This window comes from Capsella rubella, unplaced genomic scaffold (genome assembly GCF_000375325.1).
Source record: "Capsella rubella cultivar Monte Gargano unplaced genomic scaffold, Caprub1_0 scaffold_2, whole genome shotgun sequence".
Classification (NCBI taxonomy): domain Eukaryota; kingdom Viridiplantae; phylum Streptophyta; class Magnoliopsida; order Brassicales; family Brassicaceae; genus Capsella; species Capsella rubella.
Genome location: NW_006238922.1, coordinates 478,780 through 495,547, shown reverse-complemented (window position 1 = coordinate 495,547; position 16,768 = coordinate 478,780). Strand labels below are relative to the sequence as shown.

Genomic DNA, 16,768 nt, shown 5'->3' with positions numbered 1-16,768 from the left:
TTAGTAACGTAAAGACTTGTTATTTTCTCCATCTACATCGTACTACGTGTAATACACATGCACATTTAATATATGTGTGTGTATAATATATACTATTGAGTAATGTATATATTTATAGAGTAGCCGATCCCAATACGGCATGTTCTTTTTTTCTATATAGTTTCATGTTTGGTATTTACTACATATGCGAGTGAACGAGTAAACTAATTATGAAATTTACATGTGTTTTCTGATTGTTTTCATATTGCCAAAATATATAATTTTTATTTAGGTTTTTGTCAATAGGATTAGTTTAACTTGTAAGTCAAAAAATGATTTAGTTATTAAAATATGAGATTGCATTTTAGAGTGTGATTTATTTGTATTTTTTCTACTAAAGAATTGGTAGAACATAAATATGATTGTTTGACTGGTAACGGTATACGTGTGGTTGTCCACTTGTCTTATATTATTAATAAGCAAATCCATCTAACTTTGTCACCAAAGTTTCTATCGGCCGTTCAATACAAAAACTATACATTTATATCAAATTGCCAATACATATTTTATATATATCGATCACTTACGTAAATAGAGTGAGATGATGATCTTGGTATAGATAGTGTACCGACAACGCAATCTCGATAGTGAACGACACTTTCCACCATTACATGATTTTCGTAACATCAATTTGCAATGTTGAAACCAAATCATATATGAAAAAAAAACTCATTAGTTTTCACCAAATTTGAGATCTAAATCCTACCTATTAAGAGAATCTTATACCAAATTATTGTAGGTAGATGAGATATATCATCTATATATGGGGAAGTCTACACACGTCGATGTATCTGTGTATCGTATCCACACACTCATTCATGCACGTCAAAGCTACGTGCGTCATATATCACTATTCACTAACCATATATAATATATAGTTTAGTTATTTATATTTCATGTAAATTTCTTGTCAAATAAGGAGAGACACTATATCCATTTTAAAATGTACTTAACTCAATATATATATATAACATACGATTTGGACAGAATGTACATTATTATGTAAATTTAAAACAGTATAATATGAGTTAATTATATATAATGTTGTCATGTATTGAGTAATCAAACTAACTACATTGCTTACTACAAAATCAATCTACATAATTATGTATTAATACAAGACTATGACATGACTCGGTGTTTTTTTTTTTTCTATTCTTATAAACACATGGTTGGGTGGGCTTTAAAGTTTTAATTGCAGCCGCAGTCCGACTTTGACGACGACGATACTCGATAATTAACTATTTTTTAAAGTATTTTTTATGATATTTTTTGACATTACAGCATGTGCACTGCACGTGTTATGAAATGGGCTGAGAGAATGTGAAAGCGAGGCCCAATACGAAAAAGGGACCACAAATGAAAGAAGGGTGTGTAGTAAAACCAACTCAACTGAAAATGGCGGTGGTCGGTCCACGTTACATATATTAAAGTGGCCATGTGACTTTATTATGTTTCATCAATGACCAAGATTCTTGCTTTTTTTTTTTAATATATATAACAAGAAATTTAATGATGTATATCATCAATTACATTCTAAAATCTTTAGTTTTGTAATCGACATACTCGAAGTCCAAGGTTCGAATCCCATATACTAGAGTGGAAGATATATATAAAACAGTGTCACACTAACAACAGTAAGCACATGATCTGGTTTATATTTTTACTTCAAGATTTTTCCCAACAATGTTAACATTTGTGTTTTTTTTTGGTGAACTACTACAATACATTTTATTAAAAAAAAAAAAAAAACCAGTCTATTCAAACATTTTAAAAACTAATAATAATATACAAGTTAAAAGTTTTTTGAGTTAGTGGGCTTATTTATTATCCCATGTTTACGGCCTTATAGGCCCATCAAGTAGCCAGTTAAAACGCAGCGTTTTTAGCGGCGTCTTTGATTCCTCTATACGCAACGTTTTGCAAATGAATTCTCTTATCCCCTTGCAAAAACCTTTCACTGCTTTGCTCAGTCTCTCTCCAATGGCGTTCACGTTTCTCTCTCCTCACCCAGTCTTTCTCTCTCTAACTGGAACCACCTCTTCCTTCTCTTACAAACCTGTTATCTTACCATTCTCTCGAAATTCTCGTAGTCTCACGGTTGCTGCCGGACCTGGTCGCCGGAATTCGTACCCGAACCCTGCAGATGACGATCCACCTGAAGCGCCGGAGGATTCAATGCACGGTGTATCGAAGTTTCAGCAGATACAGCGTCAAGCTGCTCGTGCACGGAAGCTAGAAGAAGAAGATTTCGAGAAGAATCGGAACACTTATCTATCCGCTATCGCCGATGTTGAAGACGCGACGGAGACGGGACGAGATGACGTAGAACCTAGTGGTGATTTGTTCTCAGATATCGATAGAGCAATCTCCATGAAACGTAGCGAGTTCGTTAAGCAAGGATTGCTCAAACCTAACCCTCCTAAATCCGCGTCCTCCAAGAAGATTGAGGAGGGAGATGAGGAAGAAGGTGATGAAACTGACGTTGTTGATGAGCTTGATGAAGACGAAGTTGTAGATTTGGATGAAATTGATAAATTAACTGGATTAACCGAAGTTTCTGATGAAGAAGATTGGGTTGATGAGGAAGGTAACACTAGGATCAACAAGAAGAAAGAGATTGGGTCTGATCATCACTTTGAATTCGATTTGGATGACTTCGGTGGATCTAAAGTGAGAATCGTGGAACCTAAATTCAAAATGAGCTTAGCTGAGCTTTTAGATGAGAGTAAAGTGGTACCAATCTCAGTTTACGGCGATTTAGATGTCGATATCACAGGAATTCAGCATGACTCTCGAGGTGTAAGCGCCGGAGATCTCTTTGTGTGCTGTGTTGGAAGTGAAACTTTCTTGAGTGAAGCAGATAAGAGAGGAGCAGTGGCGGTTGTAGCTAGCAAAGAGATTGATATTGAAGATACTCTAGGTTGCAGAGCACTTGTTATTGTTGAAGACACTAATGCAGTTTTAGCAGCTTTAGCTTCTTCTTTTTATAGGCATCCGTCGAAGAACATGTCAGTTATCGGAGTTACAGGCACCAATGGTAAAACGACAACTACGTATTTGATAAAAAGCCTCTATGAAGCTATGGGTGTGCGAACAGGAATGTTTAGCACGGTGTCTTGTTATGTCCATGGCGATAACAAATTAGATACGCCTAACGCAACGACGAATCCTGATGCTGTTTTGGTTCAGAGTTTGATGGCTAAGATGTTGCATAATGGAACTGAAGCTCTGGTAATGGAAGCTTCTCCTCAGGAACTGGCTTTAGGGAAATGTGATGAGGTGGATTTTGACATTGCGGTTTTCACAAACTTGACTAGAGAAAATACGGATTTTCGTGGTACAGATGAAGAGTATAGAGATGCTGAAGCCAAGTTGTTTGCAAGAATGGTTGATCCGGAAAGGCATAGGAAAGTGGTTAACATAGATGATCCGAACGCAGCATTTTTCGTCCAGCAAGGGAATCCTAATGTTCCTGTTGTGACATTTGCCATGGAGAACACGAAAGCCGATGTTCACCCGTTAAAGTTTGAGCTTTCCTTGTTTGAGACGCAGGTTTTGGTAAATACCCCTCAAGGTATACTGGAGATCTCTTCTGGTTTGTTAGGACGGCATAACATTTATAATATTCTTGCTGCTGTGGCTGTTGGGATTGCTGTTGGATCTCCTCTAGAGGATATTGTTAGGGGTGTTGAGGAGGTCGATGCAGTCCCGGGGAGGTGTGAATTGATTGATGAAGAACAAGCCTTTGGTGTTATTGTTGATCATGCTAACACACCTGGTGGCTTGTCAAGGCTGCTAGATTCAATTCGAGAGCTTAAACCGAGAAGAATCATTACTGGTATATAAATGTTCCTCCATCCACTTTATGCTCTTAAGTCATGCCTATAGACTATAGTCTTTGTAATTGTGGTCGTCTGATTAATTTAGGTGGCTTTTTTTGTTTAAGTTATTGGTTGTGAGGGTGAAGATGAAAGAGGGAAAAGACCGCTTATGACGAAAATCGCTACTGAAAAGAGTGATGTGACCATGTTAACATCTGATAATCCGAGGAATGAAGATCCATGTAAGCTGTTCTAAAATCAGGTGGAGTCTATAAACTTTGTTTGTGTGCTAAGGTAGACTAATAGTTAGGAAAATTTCCAATGTGGTTTCAGTGGACATTTTGGATGACATGTTGTCTGGAATTGGATGGACAATGCAAGAGTATTTAAAACATGGTGAACACGATTACTATCCGCCTTTGGCAAATGGTCATAGACTCTTCCTTCACGATATTAGACGTGTAGCTGTGCGTTGTGCTGTTGCTATGGGTGAAGAAGGTGATATGGTTGTAAGTATTCTAACTGTGTGTCTTAACAAAGTTGCTGGATTTGAATCCTTAGCAAGCAATCAAAGTAATAGAATCAAATGTTGTTCTTTGTGGTAAGCTTGACACTGCTACTGCTCTGTTTTTGCAGGTTGTAGCAGGGAAAGGTCATGAAGCATATCAGCTTGAAGGTGATAAGAAAGAGTTCTACGATGACCGAGAGGAATGCCGGGAAGCATTACAATACGTTGATGAGCTCCACCAAGCTGGAATAGACACAAGCGAGTTCCCATGGCGGTAAGTGGAGTCATAACAGTTTCTTTTTCGAGATGATAAAATCGCAGACAATAATCGATTACTAATCTTTTTCTTCTCGTATTACTCTGCTTCTGCAGGTTACCAGAGAGTCATTAATACCTCTGCTGTGAAATCATTAGAACAGAAGATAGCTTTAGCTAAACCATGAAATCCAGATTTTCTTCCACCACGGCTCAAAATGCAGGGAGCTAATAAAATCTACAGAAAGAGACATAAAACATGCTCAAGGAAGGAGACTGATTAATCTAACCTTGTGAGTCACGACTACCTTGAAGTTCTTCCATTTGCTTAATTTCCCATTTCTTCGGTTTAGAGGAAACCCGAGATATCCAAATGTTATATCAAAGTTGTTGTTCTGTCACTGATACTACAGGAGAGATAAGAGGAAGATTCTTGAGGTGGAAGAAGATGTGTACAAATTTTGTTAAGAGTTAAAACCCAAGAATGTAAGTGGTTGTGTGTTGATTTTAGATATAGCAGGTGTTTGTTTTGGATATTCAAACCGAACCAACCAACATAAACCGATTCCAGTTTAAATTGTTGTTTATCTTCACATATCCAAAACTTAATCCGACCTTAGCTAAAAAAAACTTTTAAAAAGTGGAACTAAAACAAAAATAATACGATGAAAATACGGTTTCGATTTGGTTAGTATATCTCACATAGGAATACATATGATTACGAAAGTTTGGTAGAGAGAATCATTCTTCTGTAGAATTAAGCATACTTTGAAATTTATTTCTGGTTTTTTTTTTTGACGTCATTTATTTCTAGTTATAAATTAAAAGATTCCCAAATCCCAAAATCCATTCGTATAATTTTGGGACCACTCCAAAGAAATCAATAAAGTCTTTTTAATTGTTCAAATAATCATAATTCATATACTCCTAAAACCAAATAAATAAATAAATAATTTGATTAGACATACAAAAACAATAAAACATGGTATGTCCGAGGAACTTGTCCTAAATGTCGCAAACACAGGTCAATTCCATTAATCGTTTAGTTAATACAAAATTCGACAAGATTCTGATAAAACTAGTTTTTAGCTTAAATCCGGTCCAATCAGAAACGCGCCAAAAACCGGTCCAACGGCTTGACCTAACGTCGTCGTTTTCCAATGTTCCTCACTCCTCCTCCACTTTACTTGCCCTTCTCTCTCGCTTACGTCACTTTCCACAGATCCAACAATGATATCAGATAAAAATATTAAATTATTCCCATTACTGTTTTTATTTTCTAAGAATATTTTCCCAATTTTTTCATAATTAGTATTGTTTTTTTATTTCTTCCGTGTTTCACTCTTCTCTCTCTCTCTCTCTCTTGCTCTCTCTTCTTCATTGATTCTGTGTGATAAGATACAAATTTCGTGATTAGTAGCGAAAGAGAGAAGAATCCTTGGAGCATTTCCATGGATTCGTTTCGATTTCTCCGGATTCTTCTTCTATCATCTTCGATTCTACTCTTATCCCTCCCTTCTACGGTCACCGCCGGTGATATTGTTCATCAAGACGATTTAGCTCCCAAGAAACCTGGTTGCGAGAATGACTTCGTTTTGGTACTTTTCTCTACTCATTTACTCCTAATTCAGCTTCTTCTTTACTAATTTGGATTAAATTCCAACGAATTTTGTCTTTTTCCTCTCTTTCTGGGTTCTAACGAAGCTCAGCAAGTAGTTCCATATAACGAAATCGGAGGACTCTTCTTATTATTTTAGTAATTTTGAGAGTTAAAGCTTTCAACTTTGTTTTAGCTTTTGTAGTTGATCTAAGTTATAGATTCCTCAATTCTGAGTTCACAGCTTTAAACTCTTTGTGTTTACTTAATGGGTTTATGAAGTTTAATTCTGAGTTAAAGAGAAGTGTTTGATAGATTGGATTAAGATCTGGTGAAGTTTATATATGCGTGTGTGTGATTTGTTGTCACCTGTTTCTTTCCTTAAGGTAAAAGTTCAAACGTGGGTTGATGGTGCTGAGAATGTGGAGTTTGTTGGGGTTGGAGCTAGATTTGGGAGGCGGATTGTGTCCAAGGAGAAGAATGCAAACCAGACACACCTTGTTTTTGCAAATCCTCGTGATTCTTGTACACCTCTCAAGAACAAGGTTTTTATTTTATTTTACCCCTGTTGTTATTATGACCTTTGACATTAGAATCAATGCGTTTAAACTAGTTGTGATGTTGCAAAATGAATGCGTTAACTTACCGAGTTCAATCTTTGTTAGCTTTCTGGAGATGTTGTTATTGTGGAACGGGGAAACTGTAGGTTCACAGCAAAGGCAAATAATGCAGAAGCTGCTGGTGCCTCTGCTCTACTCATCATTAATAATCAGAAAGGTAACTTTTGTTTTTGTTTCGATGTGACTGCTGGAATTGTCTAATTGCTTTGATGTTATTATAGCAATCAGTTATCATGAGTTATTTGGGTATGTGTACTTGTAGAATCTAATTGCTTGTATGTTTGTTTTGTCTGACAGAACTTTACAAAATGGTTTGTGAACCGGATGAAACGGACTTAGATATACAGATTCCTGCTGTTATGCTCCCGCAAGATGCTGGCGCAAGCTTGCAAACGATGCTAGCCAATAGTTCAAAAGGTACGTCCTAATTATCATCTGTTTAGCTTTTCTTTTTCAGTCACAATATGCTTCTGAATTTTTCATTTTAAGCTTCAACTATAATTCATTATATGTATCGTGCTAACTCAATTATCTCATGTACTTGATGCAGTGTCCGCACAGCTTTACTCCCCAAGACGACCAGCTGTTGACGTAGCTGAAGTTTTTTTGTGGCTAATGGCTATCGGTACCATTTTGTGTGCTTCTTATTGGTCTGCATGGAGCGCCCGAGAAGCAGCTATTGATCATGATAAACTACTGAAGGTCCGATGTTTTCTATATATTTGGGAATAGTAGTAATATTAGGCTAGGAAGATTTAGTTGGATGGGTGAGGATAAGGTAGTTCCAATGATGCCAAAAGGGACAGGGTAATTGGTAACTTGGAAGGAGAAGTAAGAAAAGTCGATTATAGTATATTGCACAGCACGTAGACAGGCATTTCTTTACGTTACTTTCCCAATTATGAAAATGTTGTGTCAAAATGAACATCCAAGAAATGGATAGGTGATGGATGGCTTTTCTTAATGAGTTGGGCCCCTCCTTGAGGCATTTGTCTACTTTTGACAAGAGACTCACATGGTTTTGTTTATTTGTTGCTTTTGTTAGCAGTGTTATTTTTCTTACGTAAGTATTCTTACTTCTAACATTCTTTTTTCTGCACAAATGTAGGATGCTATAGATGAAATCCCTAACACAAATGATGGTGGTAGCGGTGTCGTAGAGATAAATACTATTTCAGCAATTTTTTTCGTAGTTCTTGCTTCGGGATTCCTTGTGATGCTTTACAAGCTTATGTCTTATTGGTTTGTGGAGCTTCTTGTGGTTGTTTTCTGCATTGGTGGTGTTGAGGTACCAACTTCTTCTCGGTTCTTTTCTGTTTCTCTGGCATCCTTTCAGTATGTATCTCTTTCGACTAATGATCGTTATATATGATGTACTACCTTCTTTATCTTCAGGGTTTGCAAACTTGCCTCGTTGCATTACTATCAAGGTAAAAGCATGATTCCTTTCAATGCTTACTGCCTTAAATGCACATCATAGAGGATGTCATGGACTGTTCTTTCTTTGTGTTCTTTTTGCAGATGGTTCCAACGTGCTGGAAATGCTTACATAAAAGTCCCTTTCCTTGGACCTATCTCTTACCTGACTCTTGCAGTATCTCCTTTCTGCATTGTCTTTGCTGTTCTCTGGGCTGTTTACCGAGTTACCTCCTTTGCTTGGATTGGGCAAGATGTTCTTGTAAGGATTTAATCCCCATAAAATTTCATTTACAACTACAATCCACCGTCAATATGGTATGTAATATTGTTGTCTATTGGCCAGGGTATCGCATTGATCATCACAGTACTACAGATTGTTCATGTCCCAAATCTAAAGGTAATTTCTTACACATATTTATACCTCATCTTCGAGTCTCCAAAACATTATGAGGTATTTGATAAAGAAAATTCTAAAACCATATTTCTTGGAACAGGTTGGGACAGTTCTTCTCAGCTGTGCCTTCTTTTACGATATCTTCTGGGTGTTTGTTTCGAAGAAGTTGTTCCACGAAAGTGTAATGATTGTTGTAAGTAGCCAACCAATTTGCCATCCATCATTATCATAAATAATTTAACAATGCCCAAACTCAAATCTTGTTTCATATGTCCAAAACATGCAATGTTGCTTCTTTCTTCTTTGCAGGTAGCTCGTGGTGATAAGAGTGGAGAAGATGGCATCCCGATGTTACTGAAGATTCCGCGCATGTTCGATCCTTGGGGAGGCTACAGCATTATTGGATTTGGTGATATTCTTTTGCCTGGTTTGCTAATCGCATTTGCTCTCAGGTTTAACAGCCATACCCTCGCTATCTCTCTCTCTTAAATCATCATCTATAGTTTCCTTTCACCAAGTTGTAAGCTTTTCCCAACATTTATTCTTGCAGATATGATTGGTTAGCTAACAAGACTCTTAGAACCGGCTATTTTATATGGGCAATGGTTGCCTACGGATTAGGTAAATAAGCGTAATCCCATTGATATTCTTTTTCTTAATTCTCCATCATTGACAATTATGTGACCATTTGAAAACCACAGGTCTTTTGATAACTTACGTGGCGCTAAACCTAATGGATGGACACGGCCAACCCGCACTGCTCTACATTGTCCCGTTTACACTCGGTAAGCTGGAACCCTTCGGATCTCTCTATAATATGCATCAGATGAGTATTAACAGTAATCTGACAATGAAATTACAGGAACAATGTTAACGTTAGCTCGAAAACGAGGCGATCTTTGGATTCTATGGACAAAAGGAGAGCCAGAAAGGGCTTGTCCTCACCATGTCCGGCTTGAACAGTGCTCTGAGTGATGAGACGTCCTGACCAAAAACTGAACTCAAAAGACTTTTACAAAAAGGGAAAAAGAAAGCCTTGGGGTTTGTAACCAATGTAACGTAAGTTGTAAGATTATTTTCTCTTCAATCCTTTTTTAATCTTGTGTTGTTTGTGTTACTTACTTACACCATCATTACTAAAGAAGATTCCATTATCGTTCTTTGTCTATATGGTTTGTTTCTTTTTGTAAGAAAGTGGTTAAGTGTGTATAAACGTAGGCAACTTTCTAAGCTCTTGTGGACAATTTTGTAATTTAAATAATAATATATTTTTCCTCTGGTTTCATTGTTTTTCTCACTTGCTCGGTTTCCACTAAAATGTGAAATTTATCATGGGACAGATGATTATGTAGGTTTTACTACTGTAGGATTCTGATGGTAAGTGTGTTCATTATAATCAATTAAAAGAGAGCACGAGAACACGACATACGACCAAGTCCATAGCAGAACATTAAACTCTTTGAAAATTATCGACTCCAAAAGTAGTAAAGTTTGAACTTTGGGACCAATGACGACTACAAAACATATTTTGTTATGCAATTGATGACAAGAAGCGAGCATTAGTCAAAAATGAAAGAATTAGAGAGTGGAGTTATAATCTAATCTGGGATTCTCTTAACAATAAAGATAGATTACATCAAAGAGTTTAGATTTAAGCTTTTTGCCCTCCTTTTTTTCTTCTTCTACTTCATCAGCAACGAATCAGACTAAACAAAGAGACTGAAGAAAGAGGGAAATAGACAAATTAGGTGACGACCTGTCTTCTACCACCACACCTTCCTATACACAAAATCAATTTTTGCTGATCTCTATCTCACTCCCATATATCCTCAGAGAAACAGAGAGACAACATAAAAGTCTCTTCAGATTTTCCAAAGACGATAAGAAAAACGAACCCTCATTCCTTGAGATATTAACTAATGGTTCAGGGTTTTGAGTCGCGGCTCAGTAACCCTAACCCCGATCCTAAACCTCGAGATCCTGACCCTTGAGGCTGTGTTGCAATACCGAGATCCTGGAGGAGTTTCTGCAGCTATTTGTTTTGATGTTTTTTTCCATTGGGTTTTATGGTTCTGTCATTGGTGTCGAATCATTTGACTCGAACAGGTTAGGGTCCTCTGTTTGTCGACCCGGGAGTTGAAAAACCGGGTCTCAGGTCGAGGGACTTCAGTTTCAGATGCTCACTTAAGAGCTGTTGGGACACATGATCAGATAGGACCGGTTGGTTGTCCCTGTTCCAATTATAGCCTGGCTGGATCGAACCATTGTTGTCCCAAAATACATGAGGAGGCGTCCTTGGACTACTTCGCGACCGATCTTGCTGCCTACTTGGCTCCTGAAAGAAACTGTTGGTGTAGAAATTCCCGCCACTTCCCGGACTTCTGCTTGATCCTATGCCTTCATGCAAGAAGTTGACTGTAGTTTGTCTTTGGTGCTGGAACGGGATGGCTCCACCGCACCCAGTTAAAGGTGTTGATGAACCAGAGAGAGCGTGGGGACTAGATATTGGGGATGGAGATCTTCTTCCGCTAATGTGTGGTGAATGCGAGTGAAAGATTGGACTACCAACTGGTGAAATCGGGCATGACATGTTCCTAGGAGATTGGGATATACTGCGACCAAAAGGAGGAGATTTTAGCCACACAGAAGTTTTGATGCTTGGAAAGAGAAGGTAAAACTGGAATGGCTAATGGGTACCTGAATCCAGAGCCAGGTCTTAATCCTTTCTGCTGGTAATTGGTTGCATCTTCCGAGTCTAAGCACGGAAGACTCCTTGCGTGTCCAATGTCCTGAACATACAGATTTGTCAGGTAATCAGAAGCATAGAGAAATTAAAATTGGGGAATACGAGCTTTCATACCAGTGATCTCATGGTGCTCGAAGCTACATTCATGGCTTCTGCAGGCTCGCCACTCAACATAGGCCTTTCCATCGGCATCACATTTCTTACAAAAGCGTGGTCCAAAAGCTGAGCAGCTGTAGGACGATTTGAGGGGTTTCTTTGTAGGCATTTTCTCACAAAATCCTTACCCTCTTCAGATAAATGATCAGGGATATCTGGAAGCTCCTTGCTGTTTCCAATCTTGAACATTGCAGGAACCTATAAAGAACTCAGATACATAAGGAAGGTGGATCGCATAATTAATTCTCATGTTTGTTTGAGTACATTTATAATTTACTAACCCCTTCATACTGGCTCCATGGAGGTTTTGTTGTAGCCATTTCTAAAACGGTACATCCAAGGCTCCATATGTCGACCGCAAGGTTACTGCCATTTGAATTCTTTATCACCTAAAATCCAAACAAGATAAAAAAAAATTAGCATAAAGCCTCTCAATATGAAAACGACGGTTTGGCAGCATACTGACCTCAGGCGCCATCCAATATGGGCTCCCCTTGAATGATAAAGGACCAGATTGAGCAGTAATCTGCATTTTGTTCATAAATTCACATTAGATTTAGGAAATTTTCTAGCTAGCCTTAGGAATATTTATTCGGATTACTCATTTCTGTTAGAAGGAACAGTTTCAAACAGGACTAAAATAAAACACGGGAAGGAGATTCCAGAGAACATATCCATACATGTTTTGCCATCCCAAAATCAGCCACTTTTACCCTTCCATGGGGATCCACCAATATATTTGCTCCTTTGATGTCCCTGGATAAAATTATAATCCATATTTACTTAATTCTCCAAATAATGAAGAATGAAATAAAAAGGAGGAATCAGGAGAACTGATAGAATTAACCACCTATGAACAGTATTTTTGGCGTGCAAATACGCAAGCCCTGATAAAATTTGTTGCGTGTAGTTACGGATGGCATTCTCACCAAATTGTCCATACTCTTGAAGAAGTTTATAGATTGAACCACCAGAGACATACTCCAGATATATATACAGTTTGTCATCTACCTATAATGGGACAAGAAAGTAAATAGTAGTCATGTGCATGCGTTCGTTGAGCGGAAATAGTTGATAATATCAGAGAATAGAAATGACCAACAAATACATGTAAAACTTACGGTTTCAGAGCCATAATACTGCACTATATTTGGGTGTCGTAAACGGCTTAGAACTGAAATTTCCTGTGAGAGTTAATTATTGAAAAATAAGCTGCAAGGTTAGAAAATTCAAAGACAAAAAGCACCAAGAGTAGATTTTGTTGTTATGAACAGATGGTGTGGTAACTCACTTGTCCCAATTGTTGTGCACTCTCCCTTGACTTGGGATCATCTGAGCATAGAGTAACCTCTTTCATGGCACACATCTCGCCACTTTCACTGAGGATGGAAACATAATCGATCAAACCACGGGTGGCATAGAGATGCAACGTATAAGCTTTTGTACCCATGAGAACTGATATTTAAACTAAGAAACTTAACAATGTGGAACAATTTTACCAGTATGAAATAGATTTTAGCAACGAAATATTTCTCATATCCAAGATGAAATGTGAGAAACTGAGAGCATCTTTCCAACTAAAATCCGACTTGTTTAGTTACAAACCTGTTAAAGCCAAGATACACGTGTCCAAAACTGCCCATCCCCAGCAATCTCCCTTTTTTCCATCGCGATCCAGGGCTTACCGTAGCCTCTGCTCTTGCTGGACTTCTGGGGACAGACGGAGATGTTGCTGCTGAATATGTGGGCGATAACGGACAAGTATTATTGATTAATAGCGGTGGGAGAGGCAGACGGTGGCTTTGCTGTCTATTATCATCAAGTCTTCTAGTAGGAGACCCAGTAGTTGACCCTCCAGCTCGAGGATGAAGAGGTGTAACAGCACCACTTTGTATTCTGGAGCTAGGTCCAGGGCTCGTCATTCTTGGACTAGGCACAGGAGAACATTCAGGGCTACACCTGCTCTGAGGCCAAAACAGCTGAGCAGCCATATCTCCACCAATGGAATTGTTACCTGAGTTATAACCTGAACCTGGGCTTGAGCATTGTCCAGATCCAAACAAGGAAACATCTGAATATGGTTTACTAATCAACAACCCATGGTTTGAGGCTTGATCTGGGACAAAGGATCTCATTGGACTCCTAGAAGGACTAGACAGCAAACTATCTGGGGCACTGCAGAGCACTAAATCTCGTTGCGGGATTTGTAGATTCTTCACATGAGTGCCCAGAGGTCTCCGCCTAGGAGATGCTGATAGAATTCTGTTTTTATTAGATACATTTGGGACTGGCTTGAACATCTCAGCTGACTTTTTATTACTATGCATGAGCTGATCCCTAGACGTAAGAGTAGGATATAACATGTTTAGAAATAGAGAGCATGAGAAAGAGCACAAACCACAATAATAACAATCACATTCAAACTCACCTCGAAGAAATATTTACAGCTGTTCGGTTCCCATTTTCACAATCAGAAGCCAATGGACTGAGAAGAGAATCAGATGGATGGTCACCCACAGAACTTCCACTGGACACAGAAGCAGTGGCAAAATCAGCCTCAGCACCGGTATTATCAGGCATGCTTGAAGCATTATGGGGCTTTGGAAGTGGCAACCATGATGGCTTCACATTTGCATCCAAACCTGGTCTATGTGAACCATTCATTCCCGAATCAGTACTCGTTACAATAGGACGGACAATAGGACGAGGAAGAGGTACAGCAGGAGATCTTTCAGCAAAACTCTGACAGCGCGAAACCCGAGAAGAAGGAGAAGGAGATCTTGATGGTAACCGAGATATAGCTCCTCTTTCAGACACAATTTCATCACGTCGTCTTCTTGATTTTCTTGACCGCCCACTAGACCTATCCTCAGATGCGAATCCCAATTTCCGATTAAAAGCATCAATGATACTCTCCTTGTTAGTCTTCTTTTTTTCATCTTTGGATTTACTCCACCAAGGCATGATCTTCTTCCCACAACTCGAGTGGCACACTCACACTATCACGCTTGCAAAGAACTCGTTCAACACTACAAAGTAAGTATCCTTTTGACCACTTCAGAGATCATACTTGGTTGACCCAACAGAGGTCAACAAACGAAGAAAAGTTCCAATATAAACACCATTTTTTAATTATCCCATTGGTGTTTGACCAATACCAAGAAGCAGGTGAAAGATCTGATTACAACAAGAAAACAAAGCGTTAGGGTTTTCAACTCTCGCTTCCTAGAAGAACATTCGAATGATAGCAAAAACCTATAATAGTTTAGAGTAAAATTGAAGATACAAACAGATAAAAAAAATCACCAAAATCCAAAATTCTAGCAAGAAGACAAACCCCATTTTATTCAGCAAGTTCTTAAATAGCATGATACCAAAGAGTATCTCAATATTAATTTAGCGATATGTTACTAGTTTTCGAAAATCAATGTGATCATCTTAAAGCTGAGCTTACACAAGATCCATTTGCAACAGTAAAACTTAAAACCTCCACCTCACAAACAGATCTACACAGCACAAATCCCATGAGTAAGAAAACCTCCAGAAACAACAAACGAAAACCCTAAGCTAGAAGAACCAATTGCTCAAATCTAAACACAAAAAAAAAAACAAAATCAAAGGATTAACACACAGACGCAGACCCGAAGCAATTAGTTTCAATTTCATGGAGAAATTAAAATAGTGGCAAGGCTTAATCGAAGACCTAATTACTTGAAAAAAATTACCAGATTCAGCAGGTTGAAATGGAGAATCAAATCTCTCGAGAGCTCAGAGAGGAGTAATCGAGAATCCAAAAGACAACAACAGTAAAGCGTTTCAGATCCCTAAAATCGTAGCTTACAAGTGAGACTATGCAAGTTTAAAACACTATCAAAGAGCTTCCCCCACTAACAGTGAACTGAGTTAGTGACTCGAGAGGAAGAGATAACGAAGAAGACGAAGAAGACGAAGAGGGAGAGAGAGAGAGAATAAGAACTAGAGAGAGAGAGCGCGTTTGAAGAAAGCATTCACTCTTTCAGATTTCTTCTTTGGTGCGTTAATCTTTGTAGTAAGATAAAACTAAATAAGATTGATTTTATAACAGATAATTAAATTATAATTATTTGATTAATTGTATAAGTATTTTTTTTTATTTTTTTCTTGAAAAAGACATAACTTGTCAAAAAAAATAAAAATATATATTGAAAAGACAGAGCTCCGATTTTATTCTGATTTATTTTTGTTTATCATATCCGAAAAAAAAAAGACTATTGAATTTAAGAAATATAAAGTCTTGATCACTGGACTAATTTAAGCTAATGACTAATGAGTATCTTTATCTTTTTGTTTCTTAGTTGTCTGATTGGTCAATAAAAACGAATAAGCTTAGTATTAGTAACATTCAAATTTGAGAATTATTTCCTTGATCTATGCTTAATTTGGTGAGTTTGGTACTTCATAGTAATATTCTTAATTATGGGAACAATGTGAAATACTTCCATTTCATTTCTGATGGATTCGAACATAAACTAAATATCACTTTTTTGCTAATTGCATCATTAATCAAGAAGTGAAACTTGAGAGAGAGAAAAAGTTGTATTTATGGGATAAGTTAACGAATATTTTTAGTGTTATGTTTTCTTTTTTAATTTTCTTAGTAATAATATTCAAATTTAATAAAAAAAATTCTTGATTAATGCAAAGTTTAAGCGTTGAAATATGGGAAGAATACGAAATAGTTTCCAAAATTCATTAGTGAAAGAAAAACAAAAAGTAAAGTGACAAGGGGATGCATGATGTGTTCTATCACGTCACCTAATCGATCTTAACGGTTCGATTGGAGATAATGATGTCACGTTAGGCTATTATGAGATTTATTTATTAACGTAAAGCACACTAGTGATGGACCCGCACGTACGTGCGGGGTTATTTTTACAAAATTACGATTTTTTATGTAGATGCTATTTTGGTAAAATTTTCTTATATGAGTTTATTTGCTAAACTATATATAGACATATAGTTGTAAAATATAGATATTGTATTACATAATAAAAATTTAAAATAATTTAAATAACAATGATAAGTGATATTACTTGTTTATTTTTTAAATTAATCAAAACATTTCTAACTGTTTGCGTAAAGATGTTAAATTGGATTTGAGTTTGGCTTTAGTTTGAATTGTTTTATGTGTAGTTTAGAATGGAAAACCCGTCATGTCCCTTTCTGTCTCG

General features: G+C 37.4%; 3 protein-coding genes across 4 annotated transcripts; 2 read left to right on the top strand and 1 right to left on the bottom strand.

The window, feature by feature from the left end:
* Positions 1–1,995: 1,995 nt before the first annotated feature.
* On the top strand, positions 1,996–5,219 carry LOC17895024 (UDP-N-acetylmuramoyl-L-alanyl-D-glutamate--2,6-diaminopimelate ligase MurE homolog, chloroplastic). Of its 2 annotated transcripts, XR_002835043.1 has the most exons (6): positions 1,996–3,880; positions 3,989–4,105; positions 4,197–4,372; positions 4,500–4,645; positions 4,744–4,919; positions 5,040–5,219. XR_002835043.1 is itself a non-coding variant. In XM_006301427.2 (5 exons), exons 1-5 carry the CDS (start codon positions 2,023–2,025, stop codon positions 4,760–4,762), a joined length of 2,316 nt encoding a protein of 771 aa, XP_006301489.2. In that variant the 5' UTR covers positions 1,996–2,022; the 3' UTR covers positions 4,763–5,215. The 2 variants fall into 2 exon arrangements, 1 of the variants encoding a protein (XP_006301489.2); XM_006301427.2 differs by having other exon boundaries at positions 4,744–5,215.
* A 729-nt stretch (positions 5,220–5,948) lies between these two features.
* LOC17895883 (signal peptide peptidase-like 2) lies at positions 5,949–9,946 on the top strand. Its single transcript, XM_006301026.2, has 14 exons — positions 5,949–6,224; positions 6,610–6,768; positions 6,889–7,000; positions 7,141–7,260; positions 7,394–7,545; positions 7,952–8,131; positions 8,239–8,273; positions 8,365–8,521; positions 8,606–8,659; positions 8,757–8,849; positions 8,966–9,108; positions 9,207–9,277; positions 9,358–9,441; positions 9,519–9,946. The coding sequence occupies exons 1-14, from the start codon at positions 6,078–6,080 to the stop codon at positions 9,629–9,631; spliced, it is 1,620 nt and encodes a 539-aa protein (XP_006301088.1). The 5' UTR covers positions 5,949–6,077; the 3' UTR covers positions 9,632–9,946.
* Positions 9,947–10,201: 255 nt separating this feature from the next.
* LOC17894073 (mitogen-activated protein kinase kinase kinase YODA) lies at positions 10,202–15,568 on the bottom strand. Its single transcript, XM_006300651.2, has 12 exons — positions 15,284–15,568; positions 13,987–14,735; positions 13,164–13,895; positions 12,850–12,937; positions 12,680–12,742; positions 12,409–12,569; positions 12,239–12,314; positions 12,025–12,084; positions 11,840–11,947; positions 11,517–11,756; positions 11,354–11,445; positions 10,202–11,268 (listed from the first exon to the last, which is right to left on the bottom strand). The coding sequence occupies exons 2-12, from the start codon at positions 14,520–14,522 to the stop codon at positions 10,764–10,766; spliced, it is 2,661 nt and encodes an 886-aa protein (XP_006300713.1). The 5' UTR covers positions 14,523–14,735; positions 15,284–15,568; the 3' UTR covers positions 10,202–10,763.
* Between the last annotated feature and the right edge of the window lie 1,200 nt (positions 15,569–16,768).